We start from the raw sequence: 23,331 nt of genomic DNA on the forward strand, positions 1-23,331 counted from the left end.
GGACAAGTATTTTGCAAATGAGCTTGACTCTTGTTCTATGATGTCATTTTGAAATGGTTTGCCCTTAGTCCCTATTTCCCGTTAATTAATGTTGATTGTACTTCCGCGACCGATGAAGTGTGATGACAAGTTTGAGAGGCTTGTTTGGGGTTCCTTTGGGTTCCTCATTCGCCATGTCACATCTAGGCCCTAGGCTTGGGTCGTGACACCAACCAAGGGTTGGGGTCATATCCCAAGGGAGCGGTTTTGAGAATTGATAGAAAAATAAAATTACATTCTAACTAGTTGTAGCTAAAGATATTAACGAACAATAACATATTAAATTAAAGGGTTGACACAAAAGTGTCAAATATCAAATGGGGGTTATATCACAAATAGTAAAACAGGAAAATCAAGTATGGGGAAGGTTCTTGGGATGTGACCGCAATACAAGTTGAGATAAATCGTTGGGTACATGCTTTAAATAGGAAATTTGCAAGACAATAGTGACTAGGCTAACATTTAAATGGAAATAAGTTCCCTCTCGGGCAACTTACATCATTTCAAATGTGTTCCTCTCGGACACCCATTTGCCGCATGAAGACCAGCCTACGCCTTACCCCACTCACTCTTTCGAGCTGCATGTTAGGATATGGGACTAGGGCTCAGCCTCTCGGGCTGAACCACATGTCGACCCACTCCTTAGGCCATCAGTCTAGTGGTTTTGGTTTCGCGACCTCCCTCTCGGGCAAACCGAAAACACATGGGTGGTTTTGTATTTGCAACTACAAATCCTTTAGATTAAACCACAACCACTAGGTGAAATCACCATTAAAATACATCTAACCTATTAGCAAGCAAGACCCAACAAGAATATCAACCCATATTTGCTAAATCACACCCCAAGAATGGGGTTTTTCACCACACATCAAGAAATAAGAAATTATAGCTTACATGATAAATAAATCAATTGGGTATAAGAAATTAAACCTTGAATTAAGCTACAGAAGAAGAATAAAGAAGACCCACTTCCAACTTGGGGAAGATGAACTCCTTTCTTCAAGTCTCAACAAAACTCTCTCCAAACTTGAGAGAATAATACAGAAAAATACTATAGACTAATAATATTTTTTACTCTAAAATGTTCCACACTAAGACTACATCCTCTAACTAGTATTTATGGTTTTCACAGATTGTGCTGCGGAGGATCGTTTGGTGACATTAATCGAGATCGCTGATGAACTCAACAATCCACCATTTAATCAGCTCAACGCCTTTAGTGTCTTTCCTTGAGCATTCTCGTATTCTGGATCATTCGGTGGTACAGTGCTTCTTCATGGAACTAATCGGCGACTCGCCGACTACTCCTTTCCTCGCCTTTCGATCCATTTCCTTTAAGGCTTCGCGTACTGGAACAAAGGGCGTTGCATGTCAATTCGGCAACTTGCCAAGTTGGATTTGGTGATCCGCAAACTTTCATTTCTTGTTCTTTTCAGCCCCTTTTTGCTCTATTTTGCGTCTAAGTGTCCGTGCTTCCAGTAAAACTTCAAATACCTGAAACTTAAGCATTTTAAGCAGTTATTGAGATAAAACAAACATTCGAGAACACTATTTCTATTAAAATAAAATCCTAAATGAGTCCAATTTGTGGACTCATCAGTAGGTGGTCAATAATTAACATTGACTTCGTGTACTTGACATACACTAGAATTTAAACCTGTAGAAAACAAAACTAAAAACAAAAACGTAAAATCAGGAAATACTTGACTAAAGTTCAATAATGTAGTTAAACTTAATCTAACAGTCTTATTCCCCGGTAGCGGCGCCATTCTTGATAATGTCCAAATATACTTCTTGAAATAAAATATAAACGATCGTATGCAATATATTTACCCAACTATGAGTCAGGGTCGATCCCACAGAGAATATGGAAAAATATTGTCAATAGCAAATATTTAACTCGATAGTTGTTATAAAAAAATGGAGGGGATTTAAATTGAAAAAATAAAATAAAAACAATAAAAATATCTTGGAAATAAGTATTTATTTATATTCAGATTATTAGAAGTAACTAGGAATGTGTTCCCATAGGCTCATAGCGCGGTAATCCTAATAATAGTAATCTTATCCTAGTGTATCACATGCAAACTAGTAAGTTATGTATCTCTAAATCCTTGGTCCGGCAAATAGAGAATTTCACCCCGCACCTTGGTCCGACTAAGTATGTATAATTTACTAACCCTTACCTTTACCGCATATCAGACATCATATCAATGTATGACTTAGTTTTCACCCTTGCATCAATTGACATTAGATTATTAGATAGTATCACACTAAATCTATGTTGAAAATTCTTTTCTTATTAACTACCTCCTTGGTCCGGCAACTATCAACAAGGCGAGTTCTAACGTTTGCAACAACTAAAAAGACTTCTAGATAAAAAATTATCAATGCATGCTTCAACACTATTGAAGAGTTACTTAGTTATTATTCATACTTTGTTAATTGCTTATGGATTCCGCAACGGTAGTTATGAAATTTAACTACTCATTATCTCAAAAACACAACCAAAATTTACTAAATTAAATATGCTTGTGTTAATCACAAAAAGTTAAGAACAATAGCTAAACTATCTTTTATTAATCACAAATACAAATAAATAATAAAGGAGAAGAAAGAATAAACCACAATTCTCTGGCCTCCATGGCGGCTCTTTCAAAGTTCCTAACCTAGAAGAAAATTTTTATTCTGTATTGTTTCTTTGATCTTGGCTTTCTAAATAATTATTTCTATGAACTATTTATAGATGTAGAAAACCCTAAATAAAATAATTGTGTGCAAATTAAATTAAGAATCCAAAACGAAAAGGAATTGGATTCCTTTTTTTCGTCCACTGAACAATGGTACTGCCTCCTCAACATAATTCTGCACAATTCACTTGCTGCGACGTGGTAGCAGCAAGAAGCAAGCGTAAGAATTGAAATTCCACAATTTGCAGCAGCCATTCCCTTATATATATAAATATATTATTTTATCAAATTTAATTCATTAAGTTGCATGCTTGATTTCCTTCTTCAACCTTCCATCTTTAATTCGTTTAACACCAAATTTCTTCATTTTGCCACCAATCTAATTCTACAAATAAAATATACCATTTGACACAATTCATAAAATTCATGCTAAAAAGGAACAAATATAAATAATAAATGAGAGGCAAATAATGATTAAAAATATGTATTTTGGCCTCAAGTCAATTTTGCTGAGATCATTGCGTGCTAGTGTTATTAAGGTCGAGATCATTTCTAGTGAGTGCTATTGATGCCAAGGTCATTGCCAGTGAGTGTTATTGATTCCGAGGTCATTGTCTTCAATTGGTATTGATGTCAGGGTAATTGCTGACAATTGTTATTGATGTCGAGGTCATTACCCACAAGTACTTGGACTTTTGAGTGTTCCCATGAGTTTCTATTGGTATTTGTGCATGATAATCTTGATACTTGTGTTTGGTATACTAGATTGTTGTTCTTGATGACCTTGATACATATGATTGATGACTTGATACGTGCAATTGAGGACTTGATACTTTTGATTGATGAACTATAATTGTTGGATTGTGATTATGGAAATTGGTGAACTGTGGTTGTGAACACTTAGGTTGGGCTGATTTCTGTGTTGGTTGTAGTTGAGGCGGTTCTTTTAGGATGAAAAGACTAATCATATTCTAGCTTACTTTTACCTTTTTAGGTGGACCGCCAGCTGAGTACCGTGTTGTTTGGTACTCACTCCTTACTTCTACACATATGTAGGTTCTGAGCTCGGACCCATATGATCTTTCGTGGCTTTCAAAGTACTTGCAGACATAGCTGCTTGTCATCCCAGCAAATCTTCTTGCTTTTTTACTTTATATTGTATCTATTCAAGAGACAAAGACATTGAGACTTGTAATTATCTTTCAATTTTGTATTATATACATTAGTGGCTTGTACACATAAAAACCAGGTTTTGGGGTTATATTAGAATGACTAAGTTTTTTCTCTTGTGCTATTATTGTCTTACTTTCTACATTTATTTCGTTTCATTGGTTTAGGCTGACTTTTCTTGGTTAAATTAGATGAGTGCTATCACATCCATTTTTGAGTCGTGACAAAGAAAGGCTTGCCAAATCCTTTTGGCGTATCGTCAAGTAGGAATCCTACACACCAACTTGTCCTTCAATTTGGTACTTTACTTCAACCTACACATTCAACACATATTACTGAAACAAACTAATTATAAAAGTTTGGTTGCCTCCCAAGAATTTCTTTAGTTTACACCGTGGCATAAAATAGACATGCCTTCAAGCACCATCAAAATAAACCACTTCTATCATTCCCATGCAAGAATTCTTCCCAAAGTAGAGCTTCAGCCTTTGCACATTTACCGTAAACCTAGAGCCATCTTACTTTCAACATCGATCGCTCCATTTTCAAAAGTACTAGTCACCTTAAAAGTTCCTGACCACTTAAATTTTAGCTGTCCAAGAAAGAGTCTCAGCGGAGAATCATAGATTAACTCAAGATCACCTACTTTGAATTGTGGATGTAGAATTTTGGCATCATGCCATTGCTTCATTCTCTCCACAAGTGAATGACATGACTTTCGAAAAACCAACTGATATGACGACATACCTGTAACAACTCGGAAAACTACTAGGTAAAAATTAGAACCTTCCGAGTGTGTTGTTGAGCTAATATGGGGTGTTATGTTGTAAAATGAGTCCTCGAGCTTAGTTTGAGGGGTTTAGGGGTTAAACGTCAAGGTATGACCCCCAAGGACCAACCAAGGGTCCTTGAGGGGGACCCTAAATCCTAACCCTAAGGCTGCCCTACTTTACCAAAAGCTGCCAAAAACCAAGGAGCTACGGATGGGACCTACGCCCCGTAGGTCAATCCACGCCCCTTAGAACCCATCCGTAGGTCAAGTCCCCAAGTGAGGGATTCCTGAACCAAACCATAGACGTGCAGTACGGGGAATCACCCCACTCACGGTCTGCAGGTTGGTGGCGTGAGTCTCACCTGTGCATTTTGCCAAATCTAGGCCATGTTAGGGGCAACATGGTAAAATCCTAATTAATTATATATGGATTGGGTACGGTTTAGTTTGATTAAATAGAATTATTTAAGTCTTTTAAACTATTAAACTACCTTTTACAATTCATTATCTCCAAAAACACAAAAATAAAAACCACCCCTCTCCAAATAATTCTCTCTGTAGAAACCACCATTGGAGAAGAAGAAGTCAAGGTTTGGAGCTCAAGATTTCATCCATGGAGTTTCTTCAATTGAGGTATGGTAGTTTTCATCCTTGATTAGTTTCCACCCAAGGAGTCCCTTCAAAAGATGATTTCAAAGTTTCCAAAATCCCCCAAAAAGTTAGGGTTTAGATCTAAGCATGAGTTAAAATTCAAAAACATTTTTCAAGGTTTATATATGATGAATTATGATTTAATTCTTGAATTAGTGTTGTTTTAAGATGGAATTCCCCTATGAAACCATGTTTCCCCCAAAATACTAAATTGTGAATTGTGATTTGGGATTGATTGATCATGGAAGTATATGAATAGATTAAGTCTATATTGATTTAGTTTATTTAATTATTTCATTATTAATGACTAAATTTTAGTATTATAGGTGTGTTGGTGAATTTTGATTCATGGCCTTGAAGGGCAAAGTATGAAGTATTGATGTATGATCATGATGTTATGTTTATGCATGTGAATTCAATGAAAGTAATGTGATCATGTTTAGAATGGAATTGTGTAATTATTGAAAGATTATTCTCAATTATACGCTTATGAATGATGATGATAGAATGCGAAAGGTTTCTTCAATGTAATGTTACATCTTGAATTGGTAGGCTTAGGGCATCCTCTTCTTGTGTGAATGATAGTAATGTTGAATGATATACCTTGAATTGGTAGGCTTAGACATCTTCTTCTTGTGTAACTAATATACCTTGACATAATGAACATGAATCGATAGGCCAATGTCATTCCTTTCATAAATGACTAATGAAGAGTTCTAAGACTATGTTTTGAATCGATAGGCCAATGGAATTCCTTTCGTAATGAGCCAATGAAATAATGTAATGATAACTCTTGAAATGTTAGTCCTATGTCATTCCTTTCCTAAAGAGTCAATGAACTAATGTAATCATGAATCTTGAATAGGTAGGCTTATGGCGTTCCTTTTATGAGGATTCAATGAGTTATCTTAATAATGTACCATGAATCGATAGGCTTATGGTATTCCTTTAATGTGTAATAATGTACCATGGGTCGATAGGCCAATGTCATTCCTTTCAAGTATAACAATGTTAATGTGAATGAACTACTCTATGGGGATGGAGGCTAGGATATGGTAAGATGGAAGCTCTCCCCACGTTAGGCTTGGGTTTCAATGAACATCTTTCTTATCCCATAGCTATGTGCCCACATAGGTTATTAGCTAGTGGATCCACCTAAGCTAAAATGTTACCGGTCCTACCTTAGACAAGTAGACCACCTCTTTACGATGTTAACATCGAATTCCATGTCAAGTTCACATGGTCTAAGTCGGTTAATGCCTATTCCCATCATGTGAGATACGTGCTATGGTTGCTTGAGAAGTTCTATGGAGTGTGCGTAGTAGTATGGGAGGCCATCCATGCATTGCACGAGTAGGCTTTGAGAGGGCTATGGTGTGATTCTCCAATGTCTTAATGTCTAATGAACAAATGTGTTCTTAATGAAGCTAATGAGAATGTTGACTTAAATGCTTAATGTAATGATGCATACTTTATATGGATTGTTTTATGAGTTACTTTCCTTGTCATGACTTATGAAATGTATGTGTTCTTTATGTATGAGTATTGACTAATGATGAGTATCAAAAATGGTAAGTTCATCAAGGTGACCTCAAAGTGGTACTTAGTAGGAATAGTAGTATGGGATGCTATTCTTACATTGCGCAAGTATAGCTTTGGGTTACTTAAGGTGAATGTTCTAATGTGATGAAATGGCTTATATGTTAAATGTGATTGTATCTTATGCCTTTTGCTAAAGTTCATGATGTTTTCTCAAAATTGGCATATAGCTTGGTTTTCAATCACAATGTCCTTTCTACGCATGGTTTTTTTATGGCTATCATACTTAGTATATTTTGTGTGCTAACCCATATTTCTATCCTTTTTCTACAAAGTGTAGGTTTCGGAAAGTGAGTTAATTTCTTCTAGTTCAAGCTTGAGTTGACTATTCATCAAGTTTGTGGTATGTCCTCATGGATCCGATGACAAGTGCTTTATTGTCATTTCATTTCTTCATTGTTCTAGACACTTATTAGACTTTCTATTGTAAGGTCAGTGACCCTAGTTTTGAATCAAATGTATTATATGGCCATGTGACACAAGTAGACTTCCGCTGTTTTAAATTATGTTTTCGACTGTATGGATTTGAAGAAAAGTTTTAAATTCTGCACTATTTCAAATGTCTTATGTTATGAATGCTATGAGGCTCTTCGGAGTCTTATACGTCGTGTCACATTTGGGGTGTAGGCTCGGATTGTGACAAACGTGGTATTAGAGCACAATATTTTGGGATGGGTTTTAGGATTGATGTCTCACAAGCCACGTCGAGTAGAGTCTTGTTCATTAGTGTGAAGCCTGCCACATTTATGAAAGATTAGTTACACTGTGTTACGAAGCTACACTTCTTCATTACTCTTTAAGTCTTGCCGTAGAGTTTAACTCTATAAAAGTCCTTTTCCTAACCCTTCTCTTGTGTTAGGATATGAATACAAGAAGGGCGAACACAAGAAGGATGGAAGAGGAGATTGTGAGTGAGGGAGTTCCTCCTCTAGGTCCTCAAGGTAACCAAGTTCCTCAAGGCAATCAAGTTCCGGTTGATCCTCTAGCCATGTCCAATGAAGAAGTTAGGTCGGCTCTTCTAATGATGGATCAAGCCGTAACTATTCAAGCCCAAGCTATGACGGCCAAAGCCACTATGGTTGTTGGGAGTTATCTGAACCCCAATGTGAGCACTATGACTTCTAGGTAGATGGACTTAGTGAGGATGAATCCTCCGGTGTTTCTAAGTTCCAAGATGGGAGAGGATCCCTGAGATTTTGTGGATTAGGTGTATAACGTAGTAAATGTCATAAGGGTGACTTATATACAAAAAGCGGAACTAGCGGCTTATCAATTGAAGGACGCTGCCCAAGTTTGGTTCACTCAATGGAAGAGTAATAGGCTGGTAGGAGCGGGGACTATAGATTAGGAAGTGTTCAAGAAAGCATTCCTTGATAGGTTCTTTCCCCATGAGAAGATGGAAGCTAAGGTGGATGAGTTTATCAATCTTAGGCAAGGTATCATGAGTGTGCAAGAGTATTCCTTGAAATTTACCCTGTTGTCTAAGTATGCTCCATCTTTTGTATCTAACCCGAGGGATGAGATGAGCAGATATATGATGGGTGTGTCTGACCTAGTTGAGGAAGAATGTTGTATGACAATGCTCCAAGATGACATGAACATTCTAGGCCTATGGTGTTTATTCAATAAATTGAGGAGTTCAAGGTTAAGAAAAAGAATAAGTAGATGAAATGAACTTGGTCTGATGAGCAAGGTCAACCAATGTTCAAAAAGAGGGCCTTTAACCAAGATTCTTCAAGCACTCCTAGGGTTAACCAAGATAAAGGTAGTGGGTCTCCATTTCCTAAACCTATTTGCACTAATTGTTGAAAGAAACACCATGGGAAGTGTCTAGCTGGTACAGATGGTTGCTATGGTTGTGGAAAGAATGATGATCAAGTGAAAAATTTCTCTACACTCACGGCAAATGGGAGAGAGACCAATCAAGCTTCTCTTTGTGTCCCAGACCCTTATGCTACAAAGAATAGTTGTTTCTATGCACTTCGGGCTAGAGAGGACAAAGGAGCTCTTACGGATGAAGGCATTAATATGTTGATAGTTACTTATTGTTGTGAATGTGTTATTAAGGTTCCTATGTTATTTTCATGTTAGCCTTAGTATGGGTTTACTCCCAAGGGGGAGATGGTATGTTGAATAGTAAGGTTGTTGAGAGTTCCGATATCCTTATCTCTTTCCTTCTATTCCTATTCAAGCTTGTGACCAAGAGTTCCTTATAACATGTTTCATGTTTTGGAGTCATGTGTGATTATATGTTTCCATGGTCTGCTTATGTTATCCATGTTCTTGATGAATTCATGTGTAATGAGAAAATGAGTTTTTATGAATTATGTTCCTCATTTTGATGTGTATTTAGTATGAGTTGTCTATATGCTTCATGAGGTGAATTTTTTAACATACCTAAAATGTGATTTTAAAAGTAATTGCATAATGTATTAATGAGGTTATGAAGAGCATGATTTGAGTTGGATAAGGTAATTCCTCCAAAGAAATGAGAAATGTTGAAGTTTTAGGCATAATGAGTTTGTAGATGTAGTTCCTACTTTCTCGTGTTGCATTGAGTATGTTGAGATGGAGTTTATGTTTTCACCTAGTTTTGTGCATTGTTTATGATATTTTATGCATGTGGGCTGCTAGTCTTCTGTCTCTATTTCCCTAAAAGTGTTTAAAGTGTCATATTCATGGACAAATGATCCTAAGGGGGAGATAATGTAACGACTCAGAAAACTGGTAGGTTAGAAGTAGAACCTTACGAGTGTGTTGTTGAGTTGATGTGGGGTGTTATGTTGTAAAATGAGTTCCCGATATTAGGCTAAGGGACTTAGGGGTTAAACATCAAGGTACGACCCCCCAAGGACCAACCAAGGGTCCTTGAGGGGGACCCTAAAGCCTAACCCCAAGGTTGCCCCAATAGCCAAAACCTGCCAAAAACCAAGGAGCTACGGATGGGACCTACGCCCCATTGGTCTATCCATGCCCCTTGGAACCCATCCATAGGTCATGGTCCCAATTAAGTGGTTCCTAAGCCAATCACAGACGTCAGTACGGGGTGTCACCATACTCACGGTCTGTGGGTTGGTGATGTGAGTCTCACCTATGCATTCTGCCAAATCTCGGCCAAGTTAGGAGAAACATGGTAAATTCCTAATTAATTAGTTATGGGTTGGGGATGGTTTATTTCGATTAATTAGAATTATTTAAGGATTTTTAAACTATTAAACTACCTTTTACAATTCATTATCTCCAAAAACACAAAAAAAGAAACCACCCCTCTCCAAATAGTTCTCTCTCTAGAAACCACCATTGGAGAAGAAGAAGTAAATGTTTGGAGCTCAAGATTTCATCCTTTCTCTTCAATTTCATTGTGTTTCTTCAATTGAGTTATGGTAGTTGTCATCCTTGGTTAGTTTCCACCCATGGAATCCCTTCAAAAGATGATTTCAAAGTTTCCAAAATCCACCAAAAAGTTAGTGTTTCAATCTAAGCACGGGTTAAACTTCAAAAATATTTTAAAAGGCTTATATATGATGAATTATGATTGAATTCATGAATTAATATTGTTTTAAAAGGGAATTCCCCTATGAACCCCATGTTTCTCCCAAAATACTAAATTGTGAATTGTGATTTGGGATTGATTGATCATGGAAGTATGTGAAGAGATTAAGTCTATATTGGTTTAGTTTATTGAATTATGGCATTATTCATGCCTAAATTGTAGTATTCTAGGTGTATTGGTGAATTGTGAATCATGGCCTTGAAGGGAAAACTATGAAGGATTGATGTATGATCATGATGTTATATTTATGCATGTGAATTCACTGAAAGTAATGTGATCATGTCTAGAATGTTGTTGTGTAATTATTGAACGGTTATTCTCAATTATACAATTATGAATGATGATGATAGAATGTGAAAGGTTTCTTCAATGTAATGTTACATCTTGAATTGGTAGCGTTAGGGAATCCTCTTCTTGTGTTAATGATAGTAATGTTGAATGATGTACCTTTAATTGATAGGCTTAGACATCCTCTTCTTGTGTAACTAATGTATTTTGACATAATGAACATGAATCGATAGGCCAATGGCATTTCTTTAATAAATGGCTAAGGAAGTTTTCTAAGGATATGTTTTGAATCGATAGGCCAATGACATTCCTTTCATAATGAGCCAATAACCTAATGTAATGATGACTCTTGAATCGATAGGCCTATGGAAGTCATTTCCTAAAGAGTCAATGAACTAATGTAATGATGAATCTTGAATCTATAGGTTTATGGTGTTCCTTTCATGAGGATTTAATGAGCTATCTTAATAATATACCATGAATCGATATGATTATGGCATTCCTTTCAAGTGTAATAATGTACCTCGAATCAATAGGCCAATGGAATTCCTCTCAAGAACAATAATGTTAATGTGAATGAACTACTCTATGGGAATGGAGGCTAAGCACCGAATGGAAGATCTCCCCACGTTAGGCTTAGGTTTCAATGAACATCTTTCTTATCCCACAACTATGTGCCCACATAGGTTATTAGCTAGTGGATACACCTAAGATAAAATGTTAATGGTCCTACCTTAGGAAAGTAGACCACCTCTTTACGGCGTGGGGTTATGACACGGGATTCCATGTTGAGCTCACATGGTCTATGTCGGTTAATGCTTATTCCCATCATGTGAGATACGTGCTATGGTTTCTTGAGAAGTTCTATAAAGTGTGGGTGGTAGTATGGTATGCCATCCATGCATTTCACGAGTAGGCTTTGAGAGGGCTATGGTGTGATTCTCCAATGTCTTAATGTCTAATGAACGAATGTGATCTTAATGAAGCTAATGAGAATGTTGACTTAAATGCTTAATGTAATGATGCATGATTTACTTGGATTTTATTTTGAGTTACTTTCCTTGTCATGACTTATGAAATGTATGTGTTCCTTATGTATGAGTATTGACAAAAGATGAATATGAAAAATGGTAAGTTCATATAAGGTGACCTCAAAGTGGTACTTAGTGGGAATAGTAGTATGGGATGCTATTATTAAATTGCAGTAGTATAGCTTAGGGTTACTTAAGGTGAATGTTCTAATGTGATGAAATGTCTTATATGTTGAATGTGATTGTATCTTATGCCTTTTGCTAAAGTTCATGACGTTTTCTCAAAATTGGCATATAACTTGGTTTTCAACCAAAATGTCCTTTTTAAGCATGGTTTTTGCATGGCTATCATACTTGGTACATTTTTGTGTGCTAATAACATATTTCTACCCTTTTTCTACAAAATGTAGGTTCCGACAAGTGAGTTGATTTCTTCTAGTTCAAGCTTGTGTTTATTATTCATCAAGTGTGTGGTATGTCCTCATGGATCTGAGGATAGGTGCTTTATTGTCATTTCATTTCTTCATTGTACTAGACATTTATTAGACTTTCTATTGTAAGGGCCTTGACCCTAGTTTTGATTCAAATGTATTAGATGGCCATGTGAGACAAGTAGACTTCCACTACTTTAAATGATGTTTTCGATTGTATGGATTTGAAGAGAGGTTTTAAATTCCGCACTATTTCATATGTCTTATGTTATGAATGCTATGAGGCTTGTATGGGGCTCTTCGGAGACTTGTACGTCGTGTCACGTTCGGGGTGAAGGCTCGAGTCGTGACAATACCAGTAAGGGTATTAAACATTGTATGATATGCCCAAGGAGCGTTTTCTAACTTTCTTGATCAATCGGTCCGGTTTGAATTAATGATCTTTTCCAAGTTGATCTTAATCTCTCGATTCAACAACTCCACTTGACCACTAGTTTGTAGGTTATAAGGAATTGTGACCTTGTGCTTCACCCCATACTTGTACAATAGTGATCCAAATAACTGGTTACAAAAAACATCCCTCCATCGCTAATTATTGCTCACAGGGTGCCAAACCTTGTGAAGATGTACCATTTGAGAAATTGGACAACACATTTACCCACACGTGTACGTAACGCCACCACCTCTACCCACTTTGATACGTAATCCACCGGAACAAAAATATATTCGTTTTTATATGAGCTCACAAATGGTCCACGAAATCGATCCCAAATACATTGAATAATTCCACCTCTAGGATTGGAGTGAGGGGCAACTCATGTCTTGGGGAAACACTCTCTTATTTTTGGCACCGAATGCATGTTTTGGAGAAAAGCATTAGCATATTGGTACAAGGAAGGCCAAAAGTAGCCGCTTTGGAGCACTTTGGATGCTGTACAAACTCCACCATGATGCCTATCAACCGGTGATGCGGGGAAAGCCTCGAGAATAGCCTTCACTTCAACCTCTGGAATACATCTCTGAATAATATGATCAACATACTCTCGGAACAAGTACGGTTCATCCAAAAAGTACTTTTTAACATCAAAGAGGAAACTCTTTCTTTAATACCCATTTATCCCTTCATGAATGATCCCACACACCACATAATTATCATAGCCCGACTACCATGGATTGATAGTATTAGAAATTCACCATCATTATTTAAACAGGGAAGGCTTCTGTAATGTCTCTTGCATCATCCATCAGATTATATTCAAGATCGGACAAGTGATCTGCCACTTGGTATTTACAACTCTTCTGTTCCTTGACCTTAAATTAAATTCTTGAAGTAGTAGTACCCGTTGTTTTAGCCTCGGTTTTGCATCTTTCTTGGCCATTAAATACCTAATTACAACGTGGTCTGTGTGCACTATTACTTTGGTACTTAGAAAATAAGCTATAGACTTTTTAAATGCATATACCAAAACCAAAATTTCGTGCTCCATCATGGTGTAGTTTTTCTAGACTCAATTCAATGTTTTTCTAGCATAGTAAATTGGGTGAAACAATTTTCCTTTCCTTTGACCGAGCACCGCACCTAGGGCCACACTGCTAGTATCACACATGAGTTCAAAGGTAGAATTCGATCCAAAGTAACAATGATCGAGGCTAAAATTAGCTTCTACTTTAGACAAGAGAACACTTTCATACAAGCCTTATCAAAATCAATCAAACTGTCTTTTTCCAACAATTTGCACAATGAGAAAGTTACTTTGGAAAGTCCTTGATAAACCGTCGATAGAAACTCGGATGACCCGAGAAACTTCAAACTCCTTTACCAAGATTGGAGGTGGGAATCTTGCAATAACATCACCTTTTGCTTCGTCGACTTGAATTGCTTTTCCGGAGATTTTGTGCCCATGTACTATTCCCTCTTTCACCATGAAATGACACATTCCCAAATTGAGAACAAGGTTCGTCTCTACACACCTTTTCAATACTTTACTCAAAAAGTCAAGATAATCATCAAAGGATTCACCAACAACTAAAAAATCATCCATAAATACCTCCATCATATTCATAAAGATTGACAACATACACATTTGAAAGGTCACCAAACATTTCATAACCTAAACAATATCCTTTTTAATGTGAATATACCATAAGGACAGATGAACATTTTTTTCTCTTGATCCTTTGGGGCAGTAGAATCTTAGTTATACCACGAATATCTATCCAAAAAGCAATACCAACCCCAACCCGCAAGCCAATCAAGCATTTGGTCCATGAAAAGCATGTGAAAATGGTCTTTTTTAGTCCATGTATTTAACTTTTAGTAGTGTCATGAGACTTATGGTCACAAGTTCATTATTCTCATTGGGGGCGCCGGCATACCTCTTTCTTTGGCACACATTGCACCGGGTTAACCCACTTGCTATCCACAATGGCATAAAACACTCTCACATCAAGTCAGCTGATTATTTCCTTCTTTACTACCTCTTGCATGGGAGGATTCAACCTCCATTGACTTTCAATACTAGGCTTGCATTCCTTTGCTAAGTGAATCTTGTGTGAGAATATTCCATGTGTAATCGCAACAATATATACTATAGTCTGCCTTAATGCTTTAATGAACCTTTTTAACACCTTAATTAATACATGAATCTATCCCTCTGATAGATCAGTGGCTACAATCATTGGCAAAGTATTGTTGCCTTCCATGAATACGTAAAGAGATGGGAAGTGCAAGGCTTTGAACTCTAACATTGGGGGTTCTTTAATCGATGGCTTGGCTAGAGAACTATCCCTGTTATTTAAATCAATGTCAAGTTTCTTATAGTTGGATAATAAAGAACCTGACCCCATAAGTGCTGCCTCTACCTCATCTTAATTACAAATAACTTCTCCATTGTAATTCAACAACACAACCGCTAATGACTCACCAATACAAGTATTTTCACCAATACTTGCCACCGCCTCATCAACACTATCAACACAAGACACAACATGAATATCATTTAGTTGTTTCATAAACTTGGAAAAATTAAAGTTCACCTCTTCATTGTTAATCCAAAACTTCAACTCACCACTTTCAACATCCACCAAGGCTCTTCCGGTAGCCAAGAAAGGCCTACCTAAGATAATTGGGATCTCAACATCAAATTCACGATCCAACACAACAAAATTAGTGGTACAGATAAACTTATCCACTTTCACTAGGATATCATAAATCATATCAACTGGTATTTTGATAGACCAATCAGCCATTAAGATCCGCAATGTAGTTGGTTTTGGAGCATCTAACCCAATGTTTTTGAAAATAGTGTATGAAATCAAATTAATGCTTGCCCCTAGATCGCAAAGTCCTTTGGAAAATTGATACATCCAACTGGTACAAGGGATAATGAATTCCCCTGAATCATCTTTCTTAATAACTACATTACTTGACATCATAACGCTGCAACTATGTGAAACCTCAACAATCTCAAATTCCAACCTTCTCTTCTTCGTAACCAACTCCTTCATAAATTTTGCATACCCTAGTATTTCAATTAAAGCATCAACCAAAGGTATATTCACACACAAACTTTCACACATGGACAAGAACTTTTGGAATTTCTCATTTTCTTTCTTTTTCAATCGTTAAGGAAAATGAGTGTTCACTTTGATTGGCATTTGCACATTACTTGACCATTTCACCTTACCCGAAAGAGTAGCGCCAAAATCCCCCACTTTTACAATACAAGCACTCTTGAAATTGTCACAACTAACATCTTTAGCAACCACATTAGGATCATCAACATGCACTTCAACTGGTGACTCATCACTGTCAATCACTTTTTTTGTGTTTCCATCTTTATTCATAGAGTCATTCCCCAACACTTTGCAACTATGAGTCTCAATGGGCATAATTTGAGCATCATTCTCTACGTTGGCAACCATTTCACTAGGAAGACCCCCTTTTTGATGAGGGCTTAAATAAACTAAAATTTGACCAATTTGAGCTTCATGTAACATTATAGAAATCGAGTGAGAAGCAACAGCTTGATTAAAGGAAGAAAAGTCAGTTTTCATCTCATTTAGCACCTTATAAAATCCTTCGACCTTGTGAAGAATTGGAGCAATCATGTCTTCGATCCAATAGCTTTCTGTATCTACATTTTGTTACTTTGCTTAGGTGAGTCATCTGGTGGAACATATCTATCTCTATCACCATAAAATTCTCTCTAATTAGCACATCTATCAGGCCAATCCTTCTCCCAATCTCTCTAACTACCATCTCGATCCTTGTTCCAATCTTAATTCCCATCCAGCCTTGGATAGCTCAGACGAGAACCCCTTATTTGGTTACTCAAGAACTGAACTTCTGTGTCACTCCGGCAGAGCAGATAAAGCTGTACGAATGCAAGCTGCCAGTCTCGCCTTGCACCCTCCGGCACTCCATACTTCACCTTCTGACTTCTCCTCCAAACTTCCCCATCACCTCAACTATTCACTCTTCTCACACACTCCTCCAACTTCCACACTATCTTTTACCCAAACACTATCCAGAAAATCCATTTGCAAACCCCGAGCTATTGGCAAATATGTCAGGGAGGATTATCTTGTGAAGAAATTGTCTGCCAAAGAGATTCAGGAACTGATAAAAGGAGAAAGGAATGTGCCACTGATTATTGATTTCTATGCCACATGGTGTGGTCCTTGTATTTTGATGGCTCAAGAACTTGAAATGCTTGTTGTAGAGTATGAAAACAATGCATTTATTGTGAAAGTGGACACAGATGATGAATACGAATTTGCACGTAATATGCAGGTTCGTGGACTACCTACATTGTATTTCATAAGTCCAGATTCAAGTAAGGATGCCATCAGAACTGAAGGGCTCATCCCGATACAAATGATGCGGGACATCATTAATAATGATTTATGATGAATAATTCAGTAGGTTCTTTGTTAGTGGAATCCCTTGCTCTTTGTTGTAGTTGTCAAGCTGCCTTTTATTCGTTCGTAGCGATTTACCAATATGTGGATCTCAATATAGTTTTTTAGCAATTTCTTTCTGAAGCTCTCAGGCTTGGTATCTGCCTAGCAGTGGTAAGAGTTGTAACATAAATTTTGCACTTGGAAACAGTTAAAATAAGTAGTGCATCAAACTGCAATATCTGATGTTAAAACAGAAATGAATGTTTAAAATCGTAGAACTCCTCTAGTGTTATTGACTCCAAATGTTCTCAATCTAGATGCTGTGAAGTCTGATATTGATTAAAAAAAAAAGAACTGAACTTCTTCATTGTACATAACTTTGAACCTTTCATCCTCAGGACATGTTCCACTACTTCCTACTATCGCATTTACCTTCTTGAAACCACCACCTATTACGTGTATTGATAAAAGATCTAGATGAGTAATCATTTTAGCCATGTTCCTATCTCTCTCTTGATTCTTTGCCCATTATTCTTTGGACATAGCCGATATAATAAGTGTCACATGATCTTCCCTTGTGTGCCCACACAGTTTATCTTTGTCATTTCATCAATCAAAGTAGAAGAAATTGGAAATGGTTGACTCATAATCCCCTCCCCCACGAATGGGTTGGTCTGCAGCCCCTTTAACAACCGTGTCAAGACACTGATAAAAAATCTACAAAAGGACGTTGCCCAGAAACCCATGAGAAGGACATTGCAACAATTTTTACTGCAAATACAGCCATGTTTCGTAGAGTGGCTCTCCATCCAGTGGTAGTTCTAGATTTCATCTCGGAGCTTCAACATCTTGGATAGAGGAACGAAGCTTTCAAGGAACGCCTTGGTTAAGTTATCCCAATAAGTAATTAAGTCCTTCCTGACTTGATGTATTCGGGTGCTTCATCTAATACTAAGCGTCCGCGATCGTTCAATGGTAATATAACCAAACTAGTGAGTTGGGGTCGAGTCCCAAGGGAGCGGTTTGTATTTGAGAATCAATAGAAAAGAAAAAAGGTATTCAAGTTAATCATAACAATAGACATTTACAAAGAAAAACATGATAAATTAAGGGGTGACACAAGTGTCAATTATCAAATGGGGTTTCGTAAGCAATTATCAACTAAAATGAAAATGCAAATATGAATACGGGATTCTTGGGATGTGATAGGAATATGGTCTAAAATACACAACCGGGTAAATTCTATTGATAGTAACTCGCTGCAAAATGGTAACTAGGCTAGACTTTAGTGGGGGTAAATTTTCTCTCAAACAATTTACCCTGAATCAGATCGATTTCTCTCAAACATTGATAAACGACAATGAAGCACAACCTTTGCCTTAGTCCATTCACTCTATCGAGCTGAATGTGTGGAGAGGGTTTAGGATTCACTCTCTCGAGCTGAACCCACGACAACCCAATAACCACCGACTATCAATTTAGTAGTTTTGGTTTTATAACTTTTCTCTCGAACAAGTCAAAAACACGAAGATAAAGTTGTATTTGCAACTACAACCCCATTTAATTCAAACACAACTACATAATGAAATCACCTGTAAACAGCGAATAAACAATCAATAAGCAATACCCGTAGTAAATTCAACCCATATTCACAAAATCACACCCCAAGAATTGGGATTTTAGCTAGAAATAGTAAAGAGATAGAAATCAATACCGAAAAGTGTTTGCATCAAATGGGTATGATAAATATTGTCTTTACACACGTCAAGGATGACGAATTGTCAATACCCACTTCCAATTGCTTTGGAAATGAAAATCTTCAACTCTTCAAAGCTAAAGAAAATTGTCTCCAAAAACTGAGTTCTAAAAACTGAGTAGTTCTCAAAAACTCATTTCTGAAATGTAAAACTTGATACTAAACTAAAAATTCAAACATGTAATTATAGTTGTCAAAAATTGTGCTGCAAATGATCACTCGGCGCAGTTAGTCAGGATCGCGAATCCACTCAGCGATCCACCCTTTGGTATGGTTTATCGCCTTTCTGCATTGTCCTTCAGCAACTTCAAGTTCTATAACTTTGGCCGATATGGCACTGCCTCGTGGACCCGTTCAGCAAATCACCGAATGCTCCTTTCAATTGCCTATTTGATTTTGTCCTTCAGGGCTTGGCACACTAGAATATTGGGCAAGACCAAGGCCATTTGGCAACTCGCCCAATGGCTTAGGCAATCCGCAGGCCGTCTTTTCTTCGTTCTTTCAACTGCTTTTTTCATTTATCCTCCATAGTGTCCATGTTTTATCTCTAACTCCAAATACCTGAAACTCAAGGATATACATCATTTATTGAGACAAAATATGCATTTGAGGACACTAAATATATCAAAATAAAGCCCTAAAAGAGTCCAAATGGTGGACTCATCACTTAGGCAATTCTCCCAACCACTGAGTTGCATCAACAATCAATGAAAATGGGAATAATCTTAATCAAACTAACTCTTGGGTGATATTTTTGAAAGTGAATGGGCCACAAACATCAATCAAGTTCCTTAGGTGATCATGAGGGTCCTCATAAGCGATCCGTCCATACAACCCCTTCATTTGCAGAAATTGGAGCATTGTCCTCGCGATATGAAAGATCACATTCACCATAGTCGGGGGCAATCATATAACACCCGATCAACATCTTCCAATTGGATGCCATCCTGCATGTAACCTTATCAATGATGCTTTTACGGTTCAAGGTGGGATGGAACCAGAACAATATTTTGATGAAGATCCTAATGAAGAAGTAAGACGTTTCAATGATCAATTAGAAGAGTCTAGTCGTCCACTATGTAAAGGGAGTCCACATTTTGCCTTATCAATTGTGGTTAAATTAATGAATATTAAATTAGATTGGAATGTTCCTAATGCAGCTATGGGCTCAATGGTTGATCTTTTGGGTGAACTAGTTAATCCAGAATTTAACATACCTACGAACTTCTATCAGGCAAAACGTTTGGTTTCCAAGTTAGGATTGACATATGATAGAATTCATTATTGTGTTAATGGTGGCAAGTTGTTTTACAAGACTGATAGTGAATTAGAAAATTGTAAGTTTTGTGGACATGCTCGTTATAAGAGGACTCCGGCTGGAAAGATGGTCCCAGTTAAGGCGATGCATTATCTACCTCTTTGTCAAGACCCAAGCCTAGGGCCTAGACGTGACCGGCGAATGGGGAACCCGAAGGAACCCCAAACAAGCCTCATAGCGTATCATTACACATCCTTGGTCGCGGAAGCAATTAAAATGACCATAAGCGATCAACATAATCAAGGTAAATCGGGACTAAGGGAGCAAGAAAAAAAAAGGGGATGATACATAAATACCATAGATGAGTCAAGCTCAAGCATAATACACAACTTGTCCAACACCACCTCTAAACATAGGTACTTAGCGGGGGCCAAGACAAACTACCGAGCTCACCCTCATAGTCAATACATATCAAAAAAGGAAAAGTCTTATACATAGCAAAAGATCAGAAGCAACGTCCCCGTAATGGAGGACTCACCAATAACATCGATAGAAAATCGTATTAGCCACGCGGAGGGGGATGGTCAAGCGGTGCTCCGGTCCCTACATGGTGACATCATATAGACATAGAGTATGCATTAGTACGTTTGAATGTACTAAGTATATGAGATGCAATGCAATGCAATGCAACAATAGATGGACATCATAGGCAAAATGCATAATCATACCCGATAGATAGCATATTAACGAGATGATCTGTATAATGATGCTTACATAAAAATCATATTTAGTGGGGCGTAGTACATATGTGGCGAGTGACCATCAATATAGTATTTCCAAGGCCTACCACCCCCTTGGAGAGGCGAAAGAGGTACAAACCCCTCAATGTGGTTACCAGGGCCTACCACCCCCCGAGCTAGGGACCAAGGTACAAACCCCTCGATATGGTTATACGGGCCTACTACCCCCCGTACTAGGCAACCAAGGTACCAACCCCTCGATACGGTTACCCGAGCCTACAACCCCCCGAGCTAGGCTTGGTCGACTCACAACATTTATATACAGAAAATCATATACATGTGTCCATCTCGTCATCACTTCAGTAATTATATAACCATCCGACTCATAGGACGTACATTGGACCTTCCATTTCCTAAGAATTCTATAAATGGGCATTTTATCAAACACATGGTGGGCTACTGTTCATGTAAATAAAATCATGTATTTCAAGATTACTAAGTCCAACCAATTCCAAAATCCATATAAATCAGCCCACCAACAACATACATATATATAAATCAACCTTCATAATTTGATCATGGAAGCATGAAAACCATAAACATCACATAATAATTCCATTTCATGATAATTTGCAAAATCGACCATAATAGGGTGTGTAGTAGTAATTCCATACTTCAAGAGTTCATAAATAACCATAAGGACCCATAAACTTGAAGTAGAAATAGAGGATAAATGGTTGGACTTGTGGAAAGGAAGGTTTCCACAATCAAACCCACATGCCTCAACTTTGGAGAATCCTTGATGAAGATTGGAATGGAGAATTGAAGCTTGAGATTGAGTCTTGAATCCGGAATTAGAGCTTGAGATGTTTGAATTTTGTTGAGGATCTTGGTGGAATTTTAGGGCTTAGATAGTGTTTTTGAAGTTAAAAAAAATGACTAAGTATGGGACATATCCCCTTTTTATAAAAAAACGTCCCCAACCCGCCTCAAAAAATAGCTCACTGGAAATTGCAAATCGCACAGACAAGTTTTACAAAAATGGTCATAACTCCCTCATCTTAACTCGGAATGAGCTGAAACCAAGTGAGTTGGAAAGCTAACTCAAAGAGCTTTAATTTAATATGTTGTGGCCCTTCCAGTTCCTTGTGTGCTAAGAGATATTCCCCTTTAAAGTTGACCCTCCAAATCACATTTTTTGCGATTTTTAAATTTTGATTCAGTTGCTCTAAAATTCGGGCTAGACCCATACCCCACTCAATTTGACCCCATGAATAAGAATATGAAGTCGAATTTATGAAATCATGCACGGATTTTGAGATATATATAAATTACAATTATAGGTGTTTCTGAAGTACATTTTCGGGCATTTTTGGGGTCGTTTCAATATCTCCCCCTTGGGAACATTGGTCCCCGAATGTTAAAGAAACGTACATGAGAGACACAAACATGGCAATATCAGCCCATATAAGGATGCAACAATGCACTTACACCTTATTTCAAAAACCTCAACATAGTTGTAAAACTACAATGAACTTGTCAACTTAAACATGAATGTATGCAATGACATGGGGGCTGAACTTAAGACCTGAGATTTTATAAAGGGCTTAGATCAATACCTTAGGCTTGAGTGGAGTGGAAAAGATAAGGATATCGCCTTTGCATGTCCGCTTTGGCCTCCCAAGTAGCACTTTCAACTTGTTTATTTCTCCAAAGGACTTTAACGGAAGCCACTTCTTTGTTTCTCAACCTCTTCACTTGTCTATCTAAAATCTGGAACGGAACCTCTTCATAGGTCAAATTATCTTCAACAACACCCATAACATCAAGAGACACAATGGCATTCAGATCACCCACACACTTTCTCAACATAGACACATGAAATACCGGATGAACCAAATCCATTTCGCTAGCCAATTCCAACTCATAAGCTACCTTGCCAATTCTCCTCATCACCTTATAAGGACCCACGTATCTTGGGCTCAACTTGCCCTTCTTACCAAAACGAACCACACCCTTCATGGGTGACACCTTCAAATAGACCCAATCACCAACTCGAAATTCAAGAGCCCTTCTCCTCACATCGGCATAGGACTTTTGGCGACTTTGGGCCGTCTTCAACCTTTCTCTAATCATCCTAACCTTCTCAAGAGCCTCCATAACTAGATCTGGTCCTAACAAGGCCACCTCACCAACCTCAAACCACCCAACCGGTGATCTACAACGCCTCCCATAGAGAGCCTCAAAAGGAGCCATACCGATGCTAGAATGACAGCTATTGTTATAGGCAAACTCAATCAATGGAAGATGATCATCCCAACTATCCTTAAGCTCCAATACACAAGCCCTAAGCATATCTTCAAGTGCTTGGATAGTCCTTTCGGCTTGTCCATCCGTTTGCGAGTGAAAGGCCGTAGTAAGCTTAACTCTCGAACCTAGACCCCTTTG

General features: G+C 37.6%; 2 protein-coding genes across 2 annotated transcripts; one reads left to right on the forward strand and one right to left on the reverse strand.

The window, feature by feature from the left end:
- Window positions 1-13,930: 13,930 nt before the first annotated feature.
- LOC125855988 (uncharacterized) lies at window positions 13,931-16,334 on the reverse strand. Its single transcript, XM_049535608.1, has 3 exons — window positions 15,911-16,334; window positions 15,149-15,745; window positions 13,931-14,250 (listed from the first exon to the last, which is right to left on the reverse strand). Exons 1-3 carry the CDS (start codon window positions 16,332-16,334, stop codon window positions 13,931-13,933), a joined length of 1,341 nt encoding a protein of 446 aa, XP_049391565.1.
- A 243-nt stretch (window positions 16,335-16,577) lies between these two features.
- LOC125855277 (thioredoxin-like protein CITRX, chloroplastic) lies at window positions 16,578-17,413 on the forward strand. The gene has a single exon (XM_049534987.1). The coding sequence runs from the start codon at window positions 16,609-16,611 to the stop codon at window positions 17,134-17,136; it is 528 nt and encodes a 175-aa protein (XP_049390944.1). The 5' UTR covers window positions 16,578-16,608; the 3' UTR covers window positions 17,137-17,413.
- The last annotated feature ends 5,918 nt before the right edge of the window (window positions 17,414-23,331 follow it).

This window comes from Solanum stenotomum, chromosome 2 (assembly GCF_019186545.1).
Source record: "Solanum stenotomum isolate F172 chromosome 2, ASM1918654v1, whole genome shotgun sequence".
NCBI classification, from domain to species: domain Eukaryota; kingdom Viridiplantae; phylum Streptophyta; class Magnoliopsida; order Solanales; family Solanaceae; genus Solanum; species Solanum stenotomum.